We start from the raw sequence: 17,441 nt of genomic DNA on the forward strand, positions 1-17,441 counted from the left end.
CATCATTTGTTAAAGAGACTGTCTTTTTTCCATTGGATATTCTTTCCTGCTTTGTCAAAGATTAGTTGGCCATACGTTTGTGGGTCTAGTTCTGGGGTTTCTATTCTATTCCATTGGTCTGGGTGTCTGTTTTTGTGCCAATACCATGCTGTCTTGATGATGACAGCTTTGTAGTAGAGGCTCAAGTCTGGGATTGTGATGCCTCCTGCTTTGGTCTTCTTCTTCAAAATTACTTTGGCTATTCAGGGCCTTTTGTGGTTCCATATGAATTTTAGGATTGCTTGTTCTAGCTTCGTGAAGAATGCTGGTGCAATTTTGATTGGGATTGCTTTGGGTAGTATTGACATTTTGACAATATTCTTCCAATGCATGAGCACGGAATGTTTTTCCATTTCTTTATATCTTCTTCAATTTCCTTCATAAGCTTTCTATAGTTTTCAGCATACAGATCTTTTACATCTTTGGTTAGATTAAGAGTTGTCTTCTTTTAGGAGAGGTGCTAATCTGTGCCCATTTATATTTCCTTGTTTACCAAAAGCCATTTGACTCAAGCAGCCACAACCCAGGGGACCCCTGTTCCCCCCCAGTGTTCACTAGTTAAACCTTTCCCAAAATTTAGACAAAGTGCCCAGAGGAAACTTAGGTCTAAAGTGGGGTCTTAACCTTTATAAGAGAAAGGATTGCTCTGAGAATCTGAAGAAAGCTCTGAATTTTCTCAGAGAAAAAATGCAAGATGCATATACAACATGCATACCTACAATTTCAAGGTATTTCCATGTCCTGCTCACACCAATTAAGAACCTTTGATTTAAGACGGCATGTAGCAAGCCCAAACCTGCATATTGACCTCTACAGTTAGTAAAAATTATCCTTGAAAACCCTTACATTTCCATGAAAGTATAGTATGCCTGGTTCATGTGCTCTCAAATCTCAGTAATATATAATACATAACAAAGAGCAAATATGCAAGATTTACTTTTACAGTATTTTTAATTACAGAAAAAAAAGAAAGGCATAAAGTTGCTGAACACCCAGGGTTGAATACGAGAAGGTTAAATGCACATATGAGGCAACTCCATTCCATAAATTTGACATGCAATGGCAACTCTGGAAAGAGGTGCTTGGTTGGGCTTCTGATGCCTGCAGTGCTAGCCCTGGAGACAGGAAGGTTTGAATTGAGATTTATTTCCTCCCAGTAGCAATGGCATCCATCTTTACCTCTTCCCATCTTTTCTTATCTTTAAAATGCATGTGTTTTTATTTTTTTTTTAAATAGGCAATATTCATGTAAAATTAAAAGTATCCAGTAAGTCACCATGATTACTCATATGCCTTCTCTTTCAAATGTCTAAGTAACTTGTGCTTTTATATTTCACTTGACAATCAACTTTTTAGACATGTACTTTGTGTAATCTAAATCTGAAGTTAAATTATTCTGACCTGGAGTTTTGTGATCTGTAAATTTACTACATCAGGTCAATAATTAGTGAGCTTTTCTTCTTAACGTCTTTTTCTTTTTCTTTTGTATGTGCTCTGCTGTCTCTCTCTCCTCGGCACTCCCTCTTGCAGTTGTGTAATGGGGGCTCAGTCACCGAGCTTGTCAAAGGTCTACTCAGGTGCGGCCAGCGGTTGGATGAAGCAATGATCTCCTACATCTTATATGGGGCCCTCTTGGTAAGAATGTCCATCAAGCTGGGGATGACGTCAGAGGGGGCAATTTGTAATCTATCGGGATCACCATTGCATGTTAACAAGTGGAAATGGCCCTATAATATACAAGGTGCATAACAGCAAGGAGGTGTAGCCAAATGTGGACTTTGATTGGATTTTTAATAGTAGGGTAAAAATTGTCTTAAATAACCATTCAAATTTACCCTTTCTCTTTCCTGTTGTTTGGTCATGGTGGGATGCCATGCAGGGCCTTCAGCATTTGCACAATAACCGAATCATCCACCGTGACGTCAAGGGGAATAACATTCTTCTGACAACAGAAGGAGGAGTTAAGCTCGTTGACTTTGGTAATGACTGCTTGTCGTTTGTTTTCTTGATGTGTGCAGTTTAGCCCAAGGCGACAATTTATTGGAATCTCAGAAGACTGGGGCCTCTCTGCTATCCCATAGGCTGAGGGACTTTTCCAGTCAAACACAGACTGGAGAGTGGGGGGGTTACCAGATGGATCACCCTAGGAGATGCTGTTTGTTAATCTATTTTCAGCTTTAGAAGCAGTTTTATTAAAGATAGAAAATAAAAGTGTTTTAAAAGAAGAATTTGATAGAAAAACTTTTTGGTTTTCTGGGAAGAACTTTGCATCTCAGGGCGATTGTCTATAATTTACATTTCGTCATTTCTTCTTTTGCATATGAAAAGAGAAAGCAGTTTGGTCTTTCAAATGACTTTTTCTAGCCTCAGGCACACTTATTCCCAGTGAGCAGAAGGTAAAATAGTCCTTTGGGTCTGGGAGCTAACATCCCTCTAAATTGTGATTATTGCTGCTACATGTGAGGCTGGTTGAACTGGAAACATTAAGAGGAAATGGAAATGTGAGAGGAAATGCAGAGCAATATCACCTAAGGCCAGAGACCTATTAAATATCTCCTTGCAACACTCATGTATTGATAGTCACAAACCATCAAACCATTTGGTTTTCCTTTTTAAGTTTATTGAATGGTTTAATCTTCTAAATGTGTTCAACAACAGTTAGTACTTCAGTATGATTATTACAAATAATGAGAAAACATTTACAGAAGCACTTTTTAAAATGTTCTTTATCAAAGTCAAAAAATAGGAGAAAAGATTGATTATTTTGAATATGCATTATATTTTTGTTAAGTAAGAATTCAGTGTTAAAATGTGAATGATTAGCTCAGAAGAAATTTCTCAAAAATAAATGGAGTTACTTTAGGTGTATTGATCTATTTACTAAAAGAACAACAAGCAAAGAAAAACAGCAAAGGGGCACTTTGTTCAAGTCTTATGCTCCTCTTTCTGAATAAGGAGTGGTGTAACCTTATGAATGTGCTATGGATAACATCAGAGATGCATTTTACACATAATCCCAAGGGCAGTGAATGTATTGCGAGGGAAAGAGCCTAGAAGGATGAGGATGGGGATTAATGCTGATTTATCTGCTTACCAGTTTTGTGATTTGAAATGAGTCTCCTATCTTCCAATAGAAGGTTCCTAAACTTCCAGTTGCTGGAAAAGGAATTTCTAGCAATTAAAAACAGGAAAGTCTAGTTTTTTCTTTAAGCAAAATCACAGTAGAGAACATGGCAAAATAACAAATTATCCATGGTCAATAGAGTTTAGAGAGTCCTCTTTTGATTTCTAATAAAGACAATGCAAGCATCCAGTACAACCACCCACCCAGAGCAAGGCATGGGTCCTTGGCAAATCTGTGCCTGATTCAGGTTTTTAAGTTCTCATCACCAACAAGCATTAATGACAATGTTTGTCATTATGTTAAGGGCTGCATTAGATTTCTTTTGTTTTTTAATTAAAGATTTTTTTTATTTTTTATTTTTTTAAGCTTATTTATTTATTTTGAGAGAGAAAGAGAGAGAGCATGAGTCAGAGAGGGGCAGAGAGAGAGGGGGAGAGAGAGAGAATCCCAAGCAGACTCCATGCTGACAGGCTTGAACTCATGAACCATGAGATCATGACCTGAGCTGAAACCAAGAGTTGGATGCTTAACTAACTGAGCCACCCAGGCACCCCTACATTAGATTTCTGCTTGGTATAAAAGAATACCTTATATTTGTAAAATACTGTACAATTTATAAAATATTTCACATTTATTTTCGTATTTGATCTTTAAGAAGAACCCTTATGGAAGCACCTCGGTAACTCAGTTGGTTAAGCGTCTGACTCTTGACTTCAGCTCAGGTCATGATCTCACGATTCATGAGTTTGAGCCCCACATTGGGCTCAGTACTGGCAGTGTGGAGCCTGCCGGGGATTCTGTCACCTTGTCTCTGTCCCTCCCCTGCTTGCCCTCTGTCTTTCTCTCAAATAAAAACAAACTTTAAAAAATTTATTTAAAAAAGAAGAAGAAGAAGAAGAAGAAGAAGAAGAAGAAGAACCCTGGCATTAGGTGTGACAGGTATCATTATCTCCAGTTTGAGGATAAGAAAATTGAGGCTCAGAGTGAGGGAGTCTGTTTGAGGTCATACAATTAGGAAAAGGCATAATTGGGATGGAAAACAAGTCTTCTGACTACTAATCCAACACATCTGTGCTTCTACTTCACTCCCTTTTGTATAGAGAAGAGAGCTGTCTGAAGACTAAAATAGATAAAATACATTGGAATTACATTAAAATTCAGGTCCTCAGCACTGAGTCCTAGATAATAATATTATTAGTCAGCTTTTTTTCCATTTGACATGGTTGTCTTGCCAGGTTTCCAGGCTTCTAGGTAAGATAAGGGACTAAAAAGTTTTTATGTCTACACTGATACTCTATTATAGATAATACATGCCAATTTTCTTCCTCTGTAAAAAGAAGCACCACTTTAAGAAAGAAATCACCTGGAATATTTTGGAAATATAATAGGAAGATATTTTGAGTTTAGTTCTTGATATTTTCTTTTGATTCCAATTTTGCAGCACTATAGATAGGAACATTTATTAGGAAAACAAACTATTCTAGTGGTTTGGGTAGAGTGGTAAATGTTTCCACATAGTGGTTGGCAAAGTACGGTGTCTCAGCTGAATCTGATCTGCCTCCTGTTGTATGACATGTGAGAGAAGAATGGCTTCTACATTTTTAAATGATTGGGGGAAAAAAATGAAAAGAATATTTTATGACGTGAAAATTATATGCATCCATAAATAAATTTTTATGGCAACACAGCTGTACTTATTTGTTTCTGTGTTGTCTGTGGCTGCTTTTTGCTCTCCACGGGCAGGGTTGAGTAGTTCTGATGGAGACCATGTGGCTCGCAAAACCTATCGACTCTCTGACCGTTGATGGAAGAAGTTTGCCAGCCTCTGGTCTAGCATCATCCTCTGCTCACTGATGAATTACGATACCCTTTTCCTATAGGTGTCTCAGCTCAGCTCACCAGTACACGTCTACGGAGAAACACATCTGTTGGCACCCCGTTCTGGATGGCCCCTGAGGTAATCAGAAGGCACTTATTTGTGTTTGTTGAGTAGCTTGATACTGTGCCTTTTTTTTTTTTTTTTTAACGTTTTTATTTATTTTTTTGGGACAGAGAGAGACAGAGCATGAACGGGGAAGGGGCAGAGAGAGAGGGAGACACAGAATCAGAAACAGGCTCCAGGCTCTGAGCCATCAGCCCAGAGCCCGACGCGGGGCTCGAACTCACGGACCGCGAGATCGTGACCTGGCTGAAGTCGGACGCTTAACCGACTGCGCCACCCAGGCGCCCCGATACTGTGCCTTTTTTAAAAAAATTTTTTTTCAACGTTTTTATTTTATTTTTGGGACAGAGAGAGACAGAGCGTGAATGGGGGAGGGGCAGAGAGAGAGGGAGACACAGAATCGGAAACAGGCTCCAGGCTCTGAGCCATCAGCCCAGAGCCTGATGCGGGGCTCGAACTCCCGGACCGCGAGATCGTGACCTGGCTGAAGTCAGACGCTTAACCGACTGCACCACCCAGGCGCCCCAATACTGTGCCTTTTTATGGGGAAGTCATATACTTCACAAAATTTTCAGAACTGTAAGTTCTGCTTTGGTCAGTGATAATGATGACACATAATCTCAAAAAACGCAGGATTTAGTCACAGCTAACCCATAGGGTACCTTCATGCAATTAGAAAAAAGTATCCCCCCCAGAAGATGCAGCCCTTTCCAAGGGTCATGGCTTGCGAGTTTACCCAGCCTTTGTGTAAATTAGAAAAAGTTGCCTTCCCTGGATAGATGCAGCCCCACAAACACATGGCTTATTGATAAAGAGAAAGATTTCAGTTCCAAATGGATTACAGCACTATATACAGAAGAAGTCCTGGTTGTTTTTTGCTACCAGGTACATAGCAACTTCTCTTGAGTACTTTTTTGGCTCTCTAGCAAAACCTGGGATTTGACCCCAATTTGGTTCTGGCATCGTCACAGAACCCTCTGTGAGATGATGCATGTAGAAGTTTGGGGAATTTTCCAACTAGATAAGGCATACCCTGAAATACTGATACAGCTTTGCTTGCCAGGTCAGCATTTAATTCACCATACTGAGGCCTGTGCCCTGAGCCGGTCTCTGGGATTAAGCAAATGGGTGCTTTTAATAAGAGGACTCAGGCAGTCATCTCGTTAGAGGTCTTTCTATCTATTCTGTCCCCATGGCTGTCTTTCCTCTGTGTGACTGTACGGGAGGTCTCCTAACACAGTAATCAGTTCACATCAATATGCTCATAGTTTTTCAGTGGCTCGCCATTGTCTATGGTCCTCTCTTTCATACTTGGGTAATGGACAGGCTCGTTTTAGAGAAAAAGAAAACGCCTGTAGATTCCAGGGTTTACTTAAATCTTAAATGTTTCTTAAGTAGGATTTAAAAAACATGAAACTAGATATAAACTCCTTATTGCTTATATTTATAGAGCTATGTACCTAAAAGGAAAAAATGTGTTATAAAAAAACTACAAAGCCAGTATCATTCAAGTAAGTACCTTTAATTTAATGAGACAAATGACACTGTTTTGTGAAGCTCAGTTGTCCTTTGCAGTGTAAGTATGTTTCAGAGTGTGACAGTATAAATTACTTTGAGTTATTTTGTCAAACTTAGTACTGTACCATGTGGTGACCCACCACTTTATTTCAGCTAGGGTGATCTTTGTTCAAACAGCATCTCCTTTTGGTCTCTAACTGGTACATGTCTCTTGGCTTATGCCAACTTAATAATAAACATAAATACAGGCACTGAAATTGTGAGGCAAATGGTCATCCATATTTGGAATATGTTTTTATCACTGTTCTCTGATTTTATTACTAATAAAGTCATCATTGCAGCAGAAACAAAAACATAAGAATTTTCATAGGGACCTTGTGAACCTACTTTGAGTAACACTGCAGGACAGAGTCAAAACTCCTTTGGATGGTAAACAGAGCCCTTCATATTCCAGCCCCTGTCTACCTGTCCAGTCTCATCTCAGGTTACTCTTCCCCAATTTACTTGTTCTTAAGCCTCAACAGTAGTGAACAGCTTCATCCCAAATCCATCTTGACCCTTCCACGCATTGCTATATCTTCTGGATTAGGCCTCAGACCCCTGAAAAATTCCTTCTCAGTCTTCAAGTCTCAGCTCAAATGCATCTCTATCCCCTAAGAAACCTTCCCTAATGCATGGCTGACACTGAGGCTCCTATCCCTAAGTTTCCACTGCAACCTTTTAGTCTCCATTAGTATACTATGATCACCCCATTGTAAGTGTTGGTAGGGTCTTAGGATGTCTAGCTCTCAGCATGGTGCTTGATACAGAGTAGGTGCTCATAAGCCTCTATTGGATGAATGAATCCATTGGTTAAAAAAAAGCCAAAGGAGAAGATGAAATTGGAGGGTAGTTTGAGGAGGCTTTACAACTAGTATTAAAAAATTTCTCTGTAGATTTTGATTGATCTGTTATTGAAGGAAAGCATAACTGAGGCTACTCCACTCACATTTAGGGTGGCATAACACAGAAGATGTTGTTCTTGTTCTAACAGCAAGCTGGTGTTCTTAGAATCACACAATGTAAAAGAAGCCTGCCTTTGGCTTCGTACGTTTCTCATGAGGTGTTTGTGGCTTCTCAGTTTTAGCCACGTTGAATAAAACATGTGGACTGTTTCTGTAAGGGGCAGTTTTGTGGTCTGTGGTGAGCTTCTGTTGCCCAGATTGTCTGGAGCTGGTTGTGTTATCACCAGGGAAAACCCATCTTACCTGCTGTAGTGGTCAAGTTGAGGAGTACGCAGATTGCGGTGTGGAAACCTCAACAGTGCCTTTCAGGAGCAAGTGCCCAATTGCTCGTGCATGCCTCAAAGACTGTCTCAGGATGTGTGCTGGTGCCCAGTATGCTCTGAGTTCTAGGCTGCAGTTCTTGGGACTCAAGCCTGCACAATCCTCACATTTTTATTTTCTTATTTTTTTTTAGAAGTATATTTATTTATTTTGATTGACAGAAAGAGTGAGCAGAGAAGGGCAGACAGAGAGGGAGAGAGAGAATCCTAAGCAGGCTCTGTACTGTCATTGCGGTGTGATGTGGAGCCTGGTCTCACGTGACATGGGACTCAAACTCCCAAATCGTCAGATCATGACCTGAGCCAAAACCAAGAGTCGGAGGCGTAACCAACTGAGCCCCTAGGCAACCCCTATCACATTTTTTTTTCTAAATGGAGAATTACTTTTTCCAACAAGGCTTCTTTTTGCTTCCTATTTCTCCCTAAATATGTCCACAGGAACAGTCTTCCATTAGTCAGTTCAATTCCACAAACGTGTGCTCTCCCTGGTGAGCAAGGCTTTGGGTCAAGAGCAGTCCTTGGAAGTATAATCAGTAGTGGTTGAAATGAACATTGTCTTCAAGTGATGGCCTGCATAGCATATTGATCTTAATATACATTTACTTCTCTAGTGTGAATAAGTGGTGTTTAGATTAAATATGGCAACAATGTACACAATGGCAATACCAGGGGAATGAAATCATTGCAGGTGACCAGTGCTTTTATTTTGAAAATGCAGCTGAAAGATCCTTGATCCTGTTTAATTCTGAGAAATGGAACCGAATTATTCTTTTCCCAATTTTGTTTCCATTTTTATTTCACCAGCTTGAGTAACTTCAATATTTAATTCAAATAGGCTGTACTACAAACCAGGTAGCTAATGGAATGTGACCATACCACAACCAAATGTTGATGAGCAGTCCAAACGCATAGTTCACTGGGACAGCTCAAAGTTGTAGTGTGAACTGACTCTTACGTTGTCAACACTCTCCACTTATTTCCTCTCAGTGTCTCATTTGGATACTACTAAAGTTGAAAAATACTGGGTAAAAGTGGTATCAGCTCAGCCATATAGAATAAGAAAAATTCTAGGGAGTGCTCTTAGGGTGATAGTACTTGGAAACAATGCTCCTGGGGAAATACTGCCTAGCGTAGTAAAAGGGTTAATCTGAAAGTCAAGATCAAAAAAATAAATCAATAAAAGTCAAGATCAGTACAATTTTTTATAAACTGAGTATATTGGTAACATACTGCGACCCAGGGAAGGCAAGAGGTAGGTGGTTGCAGAGTGTGTTGGTTCAGCAGCTCAGTAAAGCCATCAAAATCCAGGCTGTGACTGCTGCAAGCTGCATGGCTTCACTGTTGGGGACTGTCTTGGAGGCAGTCGTGACAACATTGCCTGTGAGTATCTGAGGGGCAGTAGTAGCTCCAGCATTCCAGTAGCCACCAGTGAAAGTACTCTTGGTACAAATAGACACCCCCCTTTACTTCCATGAGGCTGATCATGTGGTCAGCCAAGAAGTTAAAGAGGGTTCTTCTCCTGTCCTGGAGTCAAGGACTGTCCACTCCATACTAGTTTTCTAGGACTGCCATAACAAAGTAGTACCAACTTGGCTTAAAACAACAGAAAATTATTATCTCCTCGTTCTGGAGGCTAGAAGTCCAAAATCAGGGTGTCAGCAGGGCTGTGCTCCCTCTGAAGCCTCCAAGATCCTTTCTGGCTTCTTCTTAGCTTCTAGCAGTTTGCTGGCAATCTGGTATTCTTTGGCCTGTGGCTGCATAACTCTAATATCTGGCTTTGTAGTCACATGGCACTCTCTTTGTCTCTGCCTTAACATGGCCATCTTCTTATAAGGTCGCCAGTCATATTGTATTAGGGGCTCACCCTACTCCAGTATGACCTCATCTTAACTAATTACACCTGTAGCAACTATTTTCAAGTAAGTTTTCATTCTGAGGTTCTGAGGGTTAGCACTTTAAAATATTTTTTTTGGAAACACAATTCAACCCATAACAGCCCTCCAAATACTTAGCACCCCTGCTTTGTAGTAAGTAATTCAAGTTTCCAGGGCAATCAATCAGTCATTTGGAACCTACAGGTCAGGTTTGCATGTTACAGGTATTAGCTTAGAGAGTTCAGCTTTGACTGTCTACACATGCACGCATGAGTGTGCACACACATACATATTGTTCTCTCTCAGCCTCAGGTGTTTAAGGCAAACATCGTTCTTACTGGATGTACTAAGCATAACATATTGCCTTCCCACATGGGGGCTTAACACCTTCAGAATTCTGTTCTGTCCTACCTGATCTCTGGCCAAGAATTTTTTTATTATCTCCTGAGATGTTTGGCTCTGGTGACCTCCCTCAACCCTCTGTATACGTTGAGCCTCTGGTCTCCTGGACTCTTACTTTAGCCTATATCTTAGACATGTATATTTTTTTAATACAGTCTTCCCATTAGCTATGTTTATTGTCTCTTTTCTCCTCTACTATCTCCTGACAGCCAATTTCTTATAATAAATAATATGCATAATAGTGTTGCACATTTGCATAGAACTTTCACAGATATATTTTTTTAAATGTTTATTTATTTTTGAGAGAGAGAGAGACAGAGTGTGAGTGGGGGAGGGCAGAGAGAGAAGGAGACACAGAATCCAAAGCAGGCTCCAGGCTCTGAGCTGTCAGCACAGAGCCTGACGCACAGCTCGAACTTGTGAACTTTGAGATCATGACCAGAGCTGAAGTCGGATGTCTAACTGACTGGGCCACCCAGGTGCCCCTACAAATATATTTTTTTAGTGCTCACACCTACCTGTGAGGATGCCAGTTAGGCATGATTATATTGCCTTTATATGTAAGAATCCAAGCCTCTGCCAGGCTGTGTTCCCAGGGACACTGAGTAGGTAGGTGAGTAACAGTGACCAGAATCTATCTGTATGTTTGACTCACTGAACTGGAACCCATGCCCATTGTCAGAATTGGTATTGCTCAGCTAGTGTTTGCATCATATACTTGCCTGGTAATATCCTGGGCTGTAGCAAAAAGGGACACAAGCCTACTTTATGTTTATTTATGATGATGGTAGAGGGGGGGTAGTTGGGGGAACTGATCCTCCATCTTCCTTTCCCACCATCACACATAGCAAAGAATTAAACTGAATGTTGTAAATGACTGAAACTAAACAAAAAGGACCAAAGTTGTCATTATTGTTTTTATGGGGGACATTTGTGGACTGTGTTAAAATTATGCCTTATAGTAACTGGTATGCATAGGTGTGGCTGTGCTGATTAGGAAATTTTTGAAAGACTTCCATTCTGGATGGTAAGTGGTTGGCATCCAGGGCCCCTTGAGTGCTCCTCGGCCACCAGAGGTGCCTGTCTCTTTCCCTGGGAGCCCAGATCTCCTAATGGTCTAACACCTGCAGGTAATGTCTGGCAAGCAGGGGACCTCAAGGAAGAGCTCCAGCTGAATGTCAGACAGTTTGAATATTGTACCTGCTAAACATGCGTATGGTGGGAAGGAAACTTGCACTTGCTGAGGACCCATCAATGTATCAGGAACTAGGATAAGGATATTTAACACATTATTTTATTTGATTCTATATTAGACATTATTTTCTCCATTTTACCACTGAGGAAAGTGAGGCTCAAAGAAGTGCATAGGAGATGTCAGGCCCGAATTCACATACCTCGTAAGTAGAGGAATGGTTTGGCTTTTCCAAGAGCATGGGCATGCAAGTCCCATTTGACAGATGAGGAAACTAAGGCAGGGAGAGGCTATTCTCTGTGATAGTTCAGATAGTTCAGTCTTGGTTCTAGAATTCAGGTTTCCTAGCCCACCAGCCTTGTACTCTTTCACTTTAATGTATTCACACAGAGTGTTCAGTGTGGAAAATGTGTGCTGAGACAGCTCAAACAACAAAGACCTGCAGAGATATAGCGGAAGAATACTCTGAAACTGGAGTGTGAGACACATCATTTTAAAAGACATACGTGAAGGACCTGTCACCTGTAATTTGTAGTTGACTACACTTTGTAGTCCTACCACTGAGAGAAGCAACCCATATATTAAGGATTCAGTTTACTTGGCATCTTACTAAAACTGCTAAAGGTCTGTTTCTGTATCAGAAAGCAGACTTGTGGATAAAGTAAACATTTGCTTCTTTTTTAGAAAAAAAAAATTTTTTTTTTTTTGTTTTTACTTCCATCTGCTCATTGTTGCAAACAAGAGCTAATCAGCTGAGCAGAGAAACAGATGTGCTGTGACGGCTTCAAAACTGGGTCTTTTTCTCTGCTTGGAAAAGGGTCGTTGGCAGGGGACGGTTGCCATAACAACAAGCTTACACCAATGCAGAAATATCACAGGCTTTTTGCAACCACTCTTGCCTTCATTAATTATGCCTTTCCTAGCTAAATGATACGATAATGCTATTTCCTTTGGCATGCCAAGACGAGAGATGACAAATGAGATATTTTGTGTCAAAGGGCTCAGAAAGCCATAAAACACTATAGAACTAAAATGTTATTACTGTCGTTATTATCATTTTTTTGTTCCCTAAGCTCTAGCTAATGGGTTTGGTCCCCAGATAAGTGTTAGCATTTATTGAGTGCTTACTAGTCACCAGGTACTAAGTGCATTATTTTTTATTTTTTTAAGGAATTTATTTATTTATTTTTTTATTGACATATAGTTGACACACAATGTTATATTAATTTTAGGAGTACAATATAGTGATTCAACAACTCTATATGTTATGCTATGCTCACCACAGTCACTATGCTACCATCTGTCACCATACAATGCTATTAAAATACCATTGACTATATTCTCTATGCTGTACCTTTCATTCCAATGACTTATTCATTCCATAGCTGGAACCTGTACCTCCCATTTCCCTTCACCCATTTTGCTCATTGCCCTATCCCTCTCCTCTCTGGCAACCACCAGTTTGTTGTTTGTATTTATGGCTTTGTGTATGCTTTGTTCTTTTGTATTTTTTTTTAAGTTTATTTATTTTGAGAGAGAATAGGTGAAGGGCAGAGAGAGGGAGGGAGAGAATCCCAAGCAGTCTCTGTGCTGTGCTAAACCAACTGAGCCACCCAGGCGCCCTTGTTCTTTTGTATTTTAGATTCCACCTGTAAGTGAAATCATATGGTATTTGTCTTTATTTGTCTGACTTATTTCATTTAGCATAATACCCTCTGGGTCCATTCATGTTGTCACAAATGGCAAGAGCTCATTCTTTTTTATTGCCTTGTAATACTCCATTGTCTGTAAATACCACATCTTCTTTTTTTTTTTTTTTAATTTTTTTTTTCAACGTTTATTTATTTTTGGGACAGAGAGAGACAGAGCATGAATGGGGGAGGGGCAGAGAGAGAGGGGGACACAGAATCGGAAACAGGCTCCAGGCTCTGAGCCATCAGCCCAGAGCCCGACGTGGGGCTCGAACTCCCGGACCGCGAGATCGTGACCTGGCTGAAGTCGGACGCTTAACCGACTGCGCCACCCAGGCGCCCCAGTAAATACCACATCTTCTTTATCCATTCATCTATAGATTGACTTTTGGGTTGCTTCATATCTTGGCTGCTGTAAATAATGCTGCAATAAACATAAGAGTGTAGATATCTTTTGTTACTAAGTGCTTTATATGAATTAGTTCATTTATAATCCTCACAACAACTCCATAAAGTACGTGCTATTACCATGCAATGTTTTAGATGAAGTAAATGAGTTACAGAAAGTACTATTCTTGTTCTTGAGCAGGGTATTATGTGATGACACCAGGACCTGAACCCAGCTATTTAGCTCCAGAATTGTTCCTCTTAACCACTATACTAGAGCAAACTGTTTAATTGTGACCACCAGCATACCAGATAAGATATAAATCTTTTCAATTTTAAATTATTTATATAAGAATTATGCTTTCTAATATGTTGATAAAAATGTAATATTTCAACATGACACTAAAAGCCAGTATGCTTAATGCCCTAGGGAAGGATCTGGGGAAAAAAATGACAAAGTTCTTCAGAACAGAATTTAGGATATTTGGATTTTAGGTTTATGTCTGCCACTCATTTTAAAAAACTGTGGTTCAGTTATTTTAATATGGCTTCAGTTTGGGTAAAAAAGTTAAGAGCACAAATTTTGGAGTCACATAGACCTGGGAGCAAATGATAGGTACCTACTTACCTCCAGCAAGTTACTACTATTTATGATTAGTAAGATGGGAAGTTAAAAAAGGTAAAACGAGAAAGGGAAAAGAAAACAGTTTCAAAGGACAAAATTAAATGATGTACTGAACATGTTTTGTGCAGTTCCTGGCATGTTAAGTGCTTTAAAAAATGATGGCACATACTGCCTGAACACCACTCCTCCCTAAACTTGATCTCATCTGTAAGAAGAAAGGATTGTCTTCGGTAGTTGCTGCTTCCAGGTCTCTTCTGTTTTTCAGAGAACATTTACATTTTACAGAGGGAAAGGTGTCTTCTAGCTCACATGTTCCATGGCTCTGGTGTTCCTCTGATAATGAGGATATGGTCTCTCTCAGTAAGGGTGAAGTGATGAAAAAAGGCCATTTTTACTGGACTCGGTTTTAAATGGCTGGGGATTATTGGGATCCCATGTGCCAGTCACATCACTGTAAGAAATGCAGGCCTTGGTTGGTCAGGAGTTTCAACTGAGGTGTTTAGAACCCGGATCACTGGCTGGTAGACCTGTGTGTCTTCCCCCAAAACATTCATTCCAGAGATTCTGTAGCCTTGTCTTCCCTGATTCCCTTCAGACTCGCATGTCAGCTTCTAAGAAACAGAGGGATTCCCTTCCTTCTTGTTCTGGGCTGACCCTGCCTGTATTCCCACAGTGGTTCTGCCTTGAAGAACCTTGAAGCACAGCCTAGATACTTGGGGTTCTGGGGGGTGAAGGGCCCAGGGCAAGGGTGAAATGACTGAGTGCGGCCCTAGCCTTAACCTCAGTTCCACCAATAGATACCCTCTCAGCTGGAGCTCTGAGGGGAAGTTGAGTCATGTGTCATATGTCAGTGCAGAGGTGGGGGGCTGGTCCTGGAGGTGGTGGTGACATATCGTCTCCTTCCTCCTGGAGGGTCTAAATATAGGACTCCTTCTGAGAGCTTCAGCTTCCAGACGTGCAGAAGCATGTGAGGCCCAGAGCAGAGGCCTCATATCCCCTCCACCCCACCTTCCCCTGCTCAGTACTGAGCAAGAAACATCAAAATATTGGCCTCTGTGAACATTTGGAGCTCTGCAGGCTGTCCTCCTACCCCTTTCTGGGGAGGTGAGAAGGCTCAAACTGTTCTCATATGGGGCAGAAGTGTTTGCTGAAGGATTGTCACAGCTGGCCTCAGCTCTTCCTGAGCTCCGAGTCCCAAATTACCTGGTGGCTATCCTCTTATCAATGCCTCCACTGCCCTGCCCAGGGCCGAGGGGCTCAGCCCCATGAAGGGGAATTCATGCCTAGGCCAAATTCTGCTTTTTGTCTTTTGCCTGATGGTCACTGAGCTGTCAGAAGGAAGCAAAGGCAGGCTGGTCCCATTCAGCATTAGGATTGAGATCCTAGAGGAGCCTTGGGGTAGGGCGAGGTAGGATCAGGTGGAGGGTGGGAAGACTAGTATTTGTGGTGCTCTGTTATGTCCCAGGTTTTTTCCATACTGTCTATAGTTTTAGAAAGTTAAAGGAAATCACTCTCTGGTAGGAATGTTTGACATTCCCAAGGGCATCCTGGTTTGCATGGTGATATCAGCCTATGAGATAACAAAATCCAGAGACTACTTGCAAATAAAGAGATATGCCTTTATGAATGTTAGAGCATTCAGATATTCTGTTCGATTTGCTTCAAATCAAATAAAATTTGTGGGCTCATGCTTCAGTTCTATTACTTACTAGCTGTGTGACTTTGGGCAAGTTTCTTCACCTTTCTCAATCTGTTTCCTCACTGGCCTAAAAAGCAGTAAAATGAACTGAATTGTAGAACTGCTGCTCTTTATTTCCTTAACTGTACTGTGGCAGAAATGGAGCATTGGCTGGCAAAGGAAAGGGGCAGCAAGGAAGCAAGAGGTGGCAGTAAATCTACCTGCGTGAGTGGGAGGTGTGCTTACACGTTCACGGTATGGAAGTTACTGTGGCTGTGGCTATCTGAAATGGCTTTGGCAATGACCCAGTGTTCTCTGTTTAGTAAGAATTCTCAGGAGATGCCTCAGTCGGGAAGTTAGTGGGGGAACCATGGAGCTTGCTCCTGGTGTGGCCACAAACCAGCTGTGTGACAAGTAGGTCTCCCTACTCTGGGACCTCAGTTTCCAAGGCGGCTGAATGAATCCTAAGATCCCTTCTAAGCATTCATCCATCCATCCAGCAGGGGAAGCTGCTGGAACAAAGGAGGGCAGTGGGGTTATCCTGGGTTTCCAAGAAAATGTGCTCCTTTAGAGCATTTTTTCTTTTTTTAAATAAACAACAGACATTTATTTCTCACAGTTCTAGAGGCTGGAAGTCCAAGATCAGCATGTCAACGTATTCAGTATCTGGTAGGGCCTGCTAGCCTCCTGGTTTATAGATGCCATCTTCTTGCTGTGTCCTCACATGGATTCAGAACCTTTTGAGTACTGAAGACACATACAAAAATTGGGGCACACTGGTTTATCTTTCATAAAGGAGTTTGTGAATATCGGTCCTGAGTTTGAATATGGGGCTTATCACATAGTTAGGAATAAGTGACACATTTCTGGGGTTTTGGGGAATTAAATTTCTTTTTTTTAACATTTATTTATTTAAAAAAAAATTTTTTTTTAACATTTATTTATTTTTGAGACAGAGAGAGACAGAGCATGAACAGGGAAGGGGCAGAGAGAGAGGGAGACACAGAATCGGAAGCAGGCTCCAGGCTCTGAGCCATCAGCCCAGAGCCTGACGCGGGGCTCAAACTCACGGACCGCGAGATCATGACCTGAGCTGAAGTCGGACGCTCAACCGACTGAGCCACCCAGGCGCCCCAACATTTATTTATTTTTGAGAGACAGAGACAGAGCGTGAGTGGGGGAGGGGCAGAGAGAGAGGGAGACACAGAATCTGAAGCAGGCTCCAGGCTCTGAGCTGTCAGCACAGAGCCTGTTGCGGCACTCGAACTCCCGAAACGTGAGATCATGACCTGAGCCGAAGTCGGATGCTTAACCGACTGAGCCACCCAGGCGTCCCTTGGTTTTGGGCAATTTAAATGCAAAAATTGTTGTGTGCTGGCATAAAACCCAGAACCAGTCCCCCTCTATCCTCTACTACCATGGTGGGAAGTTAGTGTTGTACAGGCATTAATTTGAACCTTGTTTTATTTCTCTAAAGGCATAAGCTGAATTTTACAATCCTAAGCAAAGTCTCGTAGAACATCATATTTTAATTAAAGACCTTCTTGAATTTTGTAAGGACAGTATAATTTAACTTATTTTTGGCAATTTCTCAGTGTACAAAATATAGATTTAATGCTAGCCTTGAGTTTTATAAAAGAACCAA

The 17,441-nt window shown here is 41.1% G+C and overlaps 1 protein-coding gene across 1 annotated transcript in view; it reads left to right on the plus strand.

Moving 5' to 3' along the window:
- MYO3B (myosin IIIB) overlaps positions 1–17,441 on the plus strand; it is a 434,070-nt gene that overhangs the window by 29,789 nt on the left and 386,840 nt on the right. Inside the window, exons 4-6 of the mRNA XM_040475346.1 lie at positions 1,570–1,674; positions 1,919–2,018; positions 5,044–5,120. Of these exons, the coding sequence (XP_040331280.1) occupies positions 1,570–1,674; positions 1,919–2,018; positions 5,044–5,120 (282 nt within the window). The remainder of the gene's footprint in view (positions 1–1,569; positions 1,675–1,918; positions 2,019–5,043; positions 5,121–17,441) is intronic.

The sequence above is a fragment of the Herpailurus yagouaroundi genome, unplaced genomic scaffold, assembly GCF_014898765.1.
Source record: "Herpailurus yagouaroundi ecotype Mexico unplaced genomic scaffold, PumYag 140, whole genome shotgun sequence".
In the NCBI taxonomy this organism is placed as follows: domain Eukaryota; kingdom Metazoa; phylum Chordata; class Mammalia; order Carnivora; family Felidae; genus Herpailurus; species Herpailurus yagouaroundi.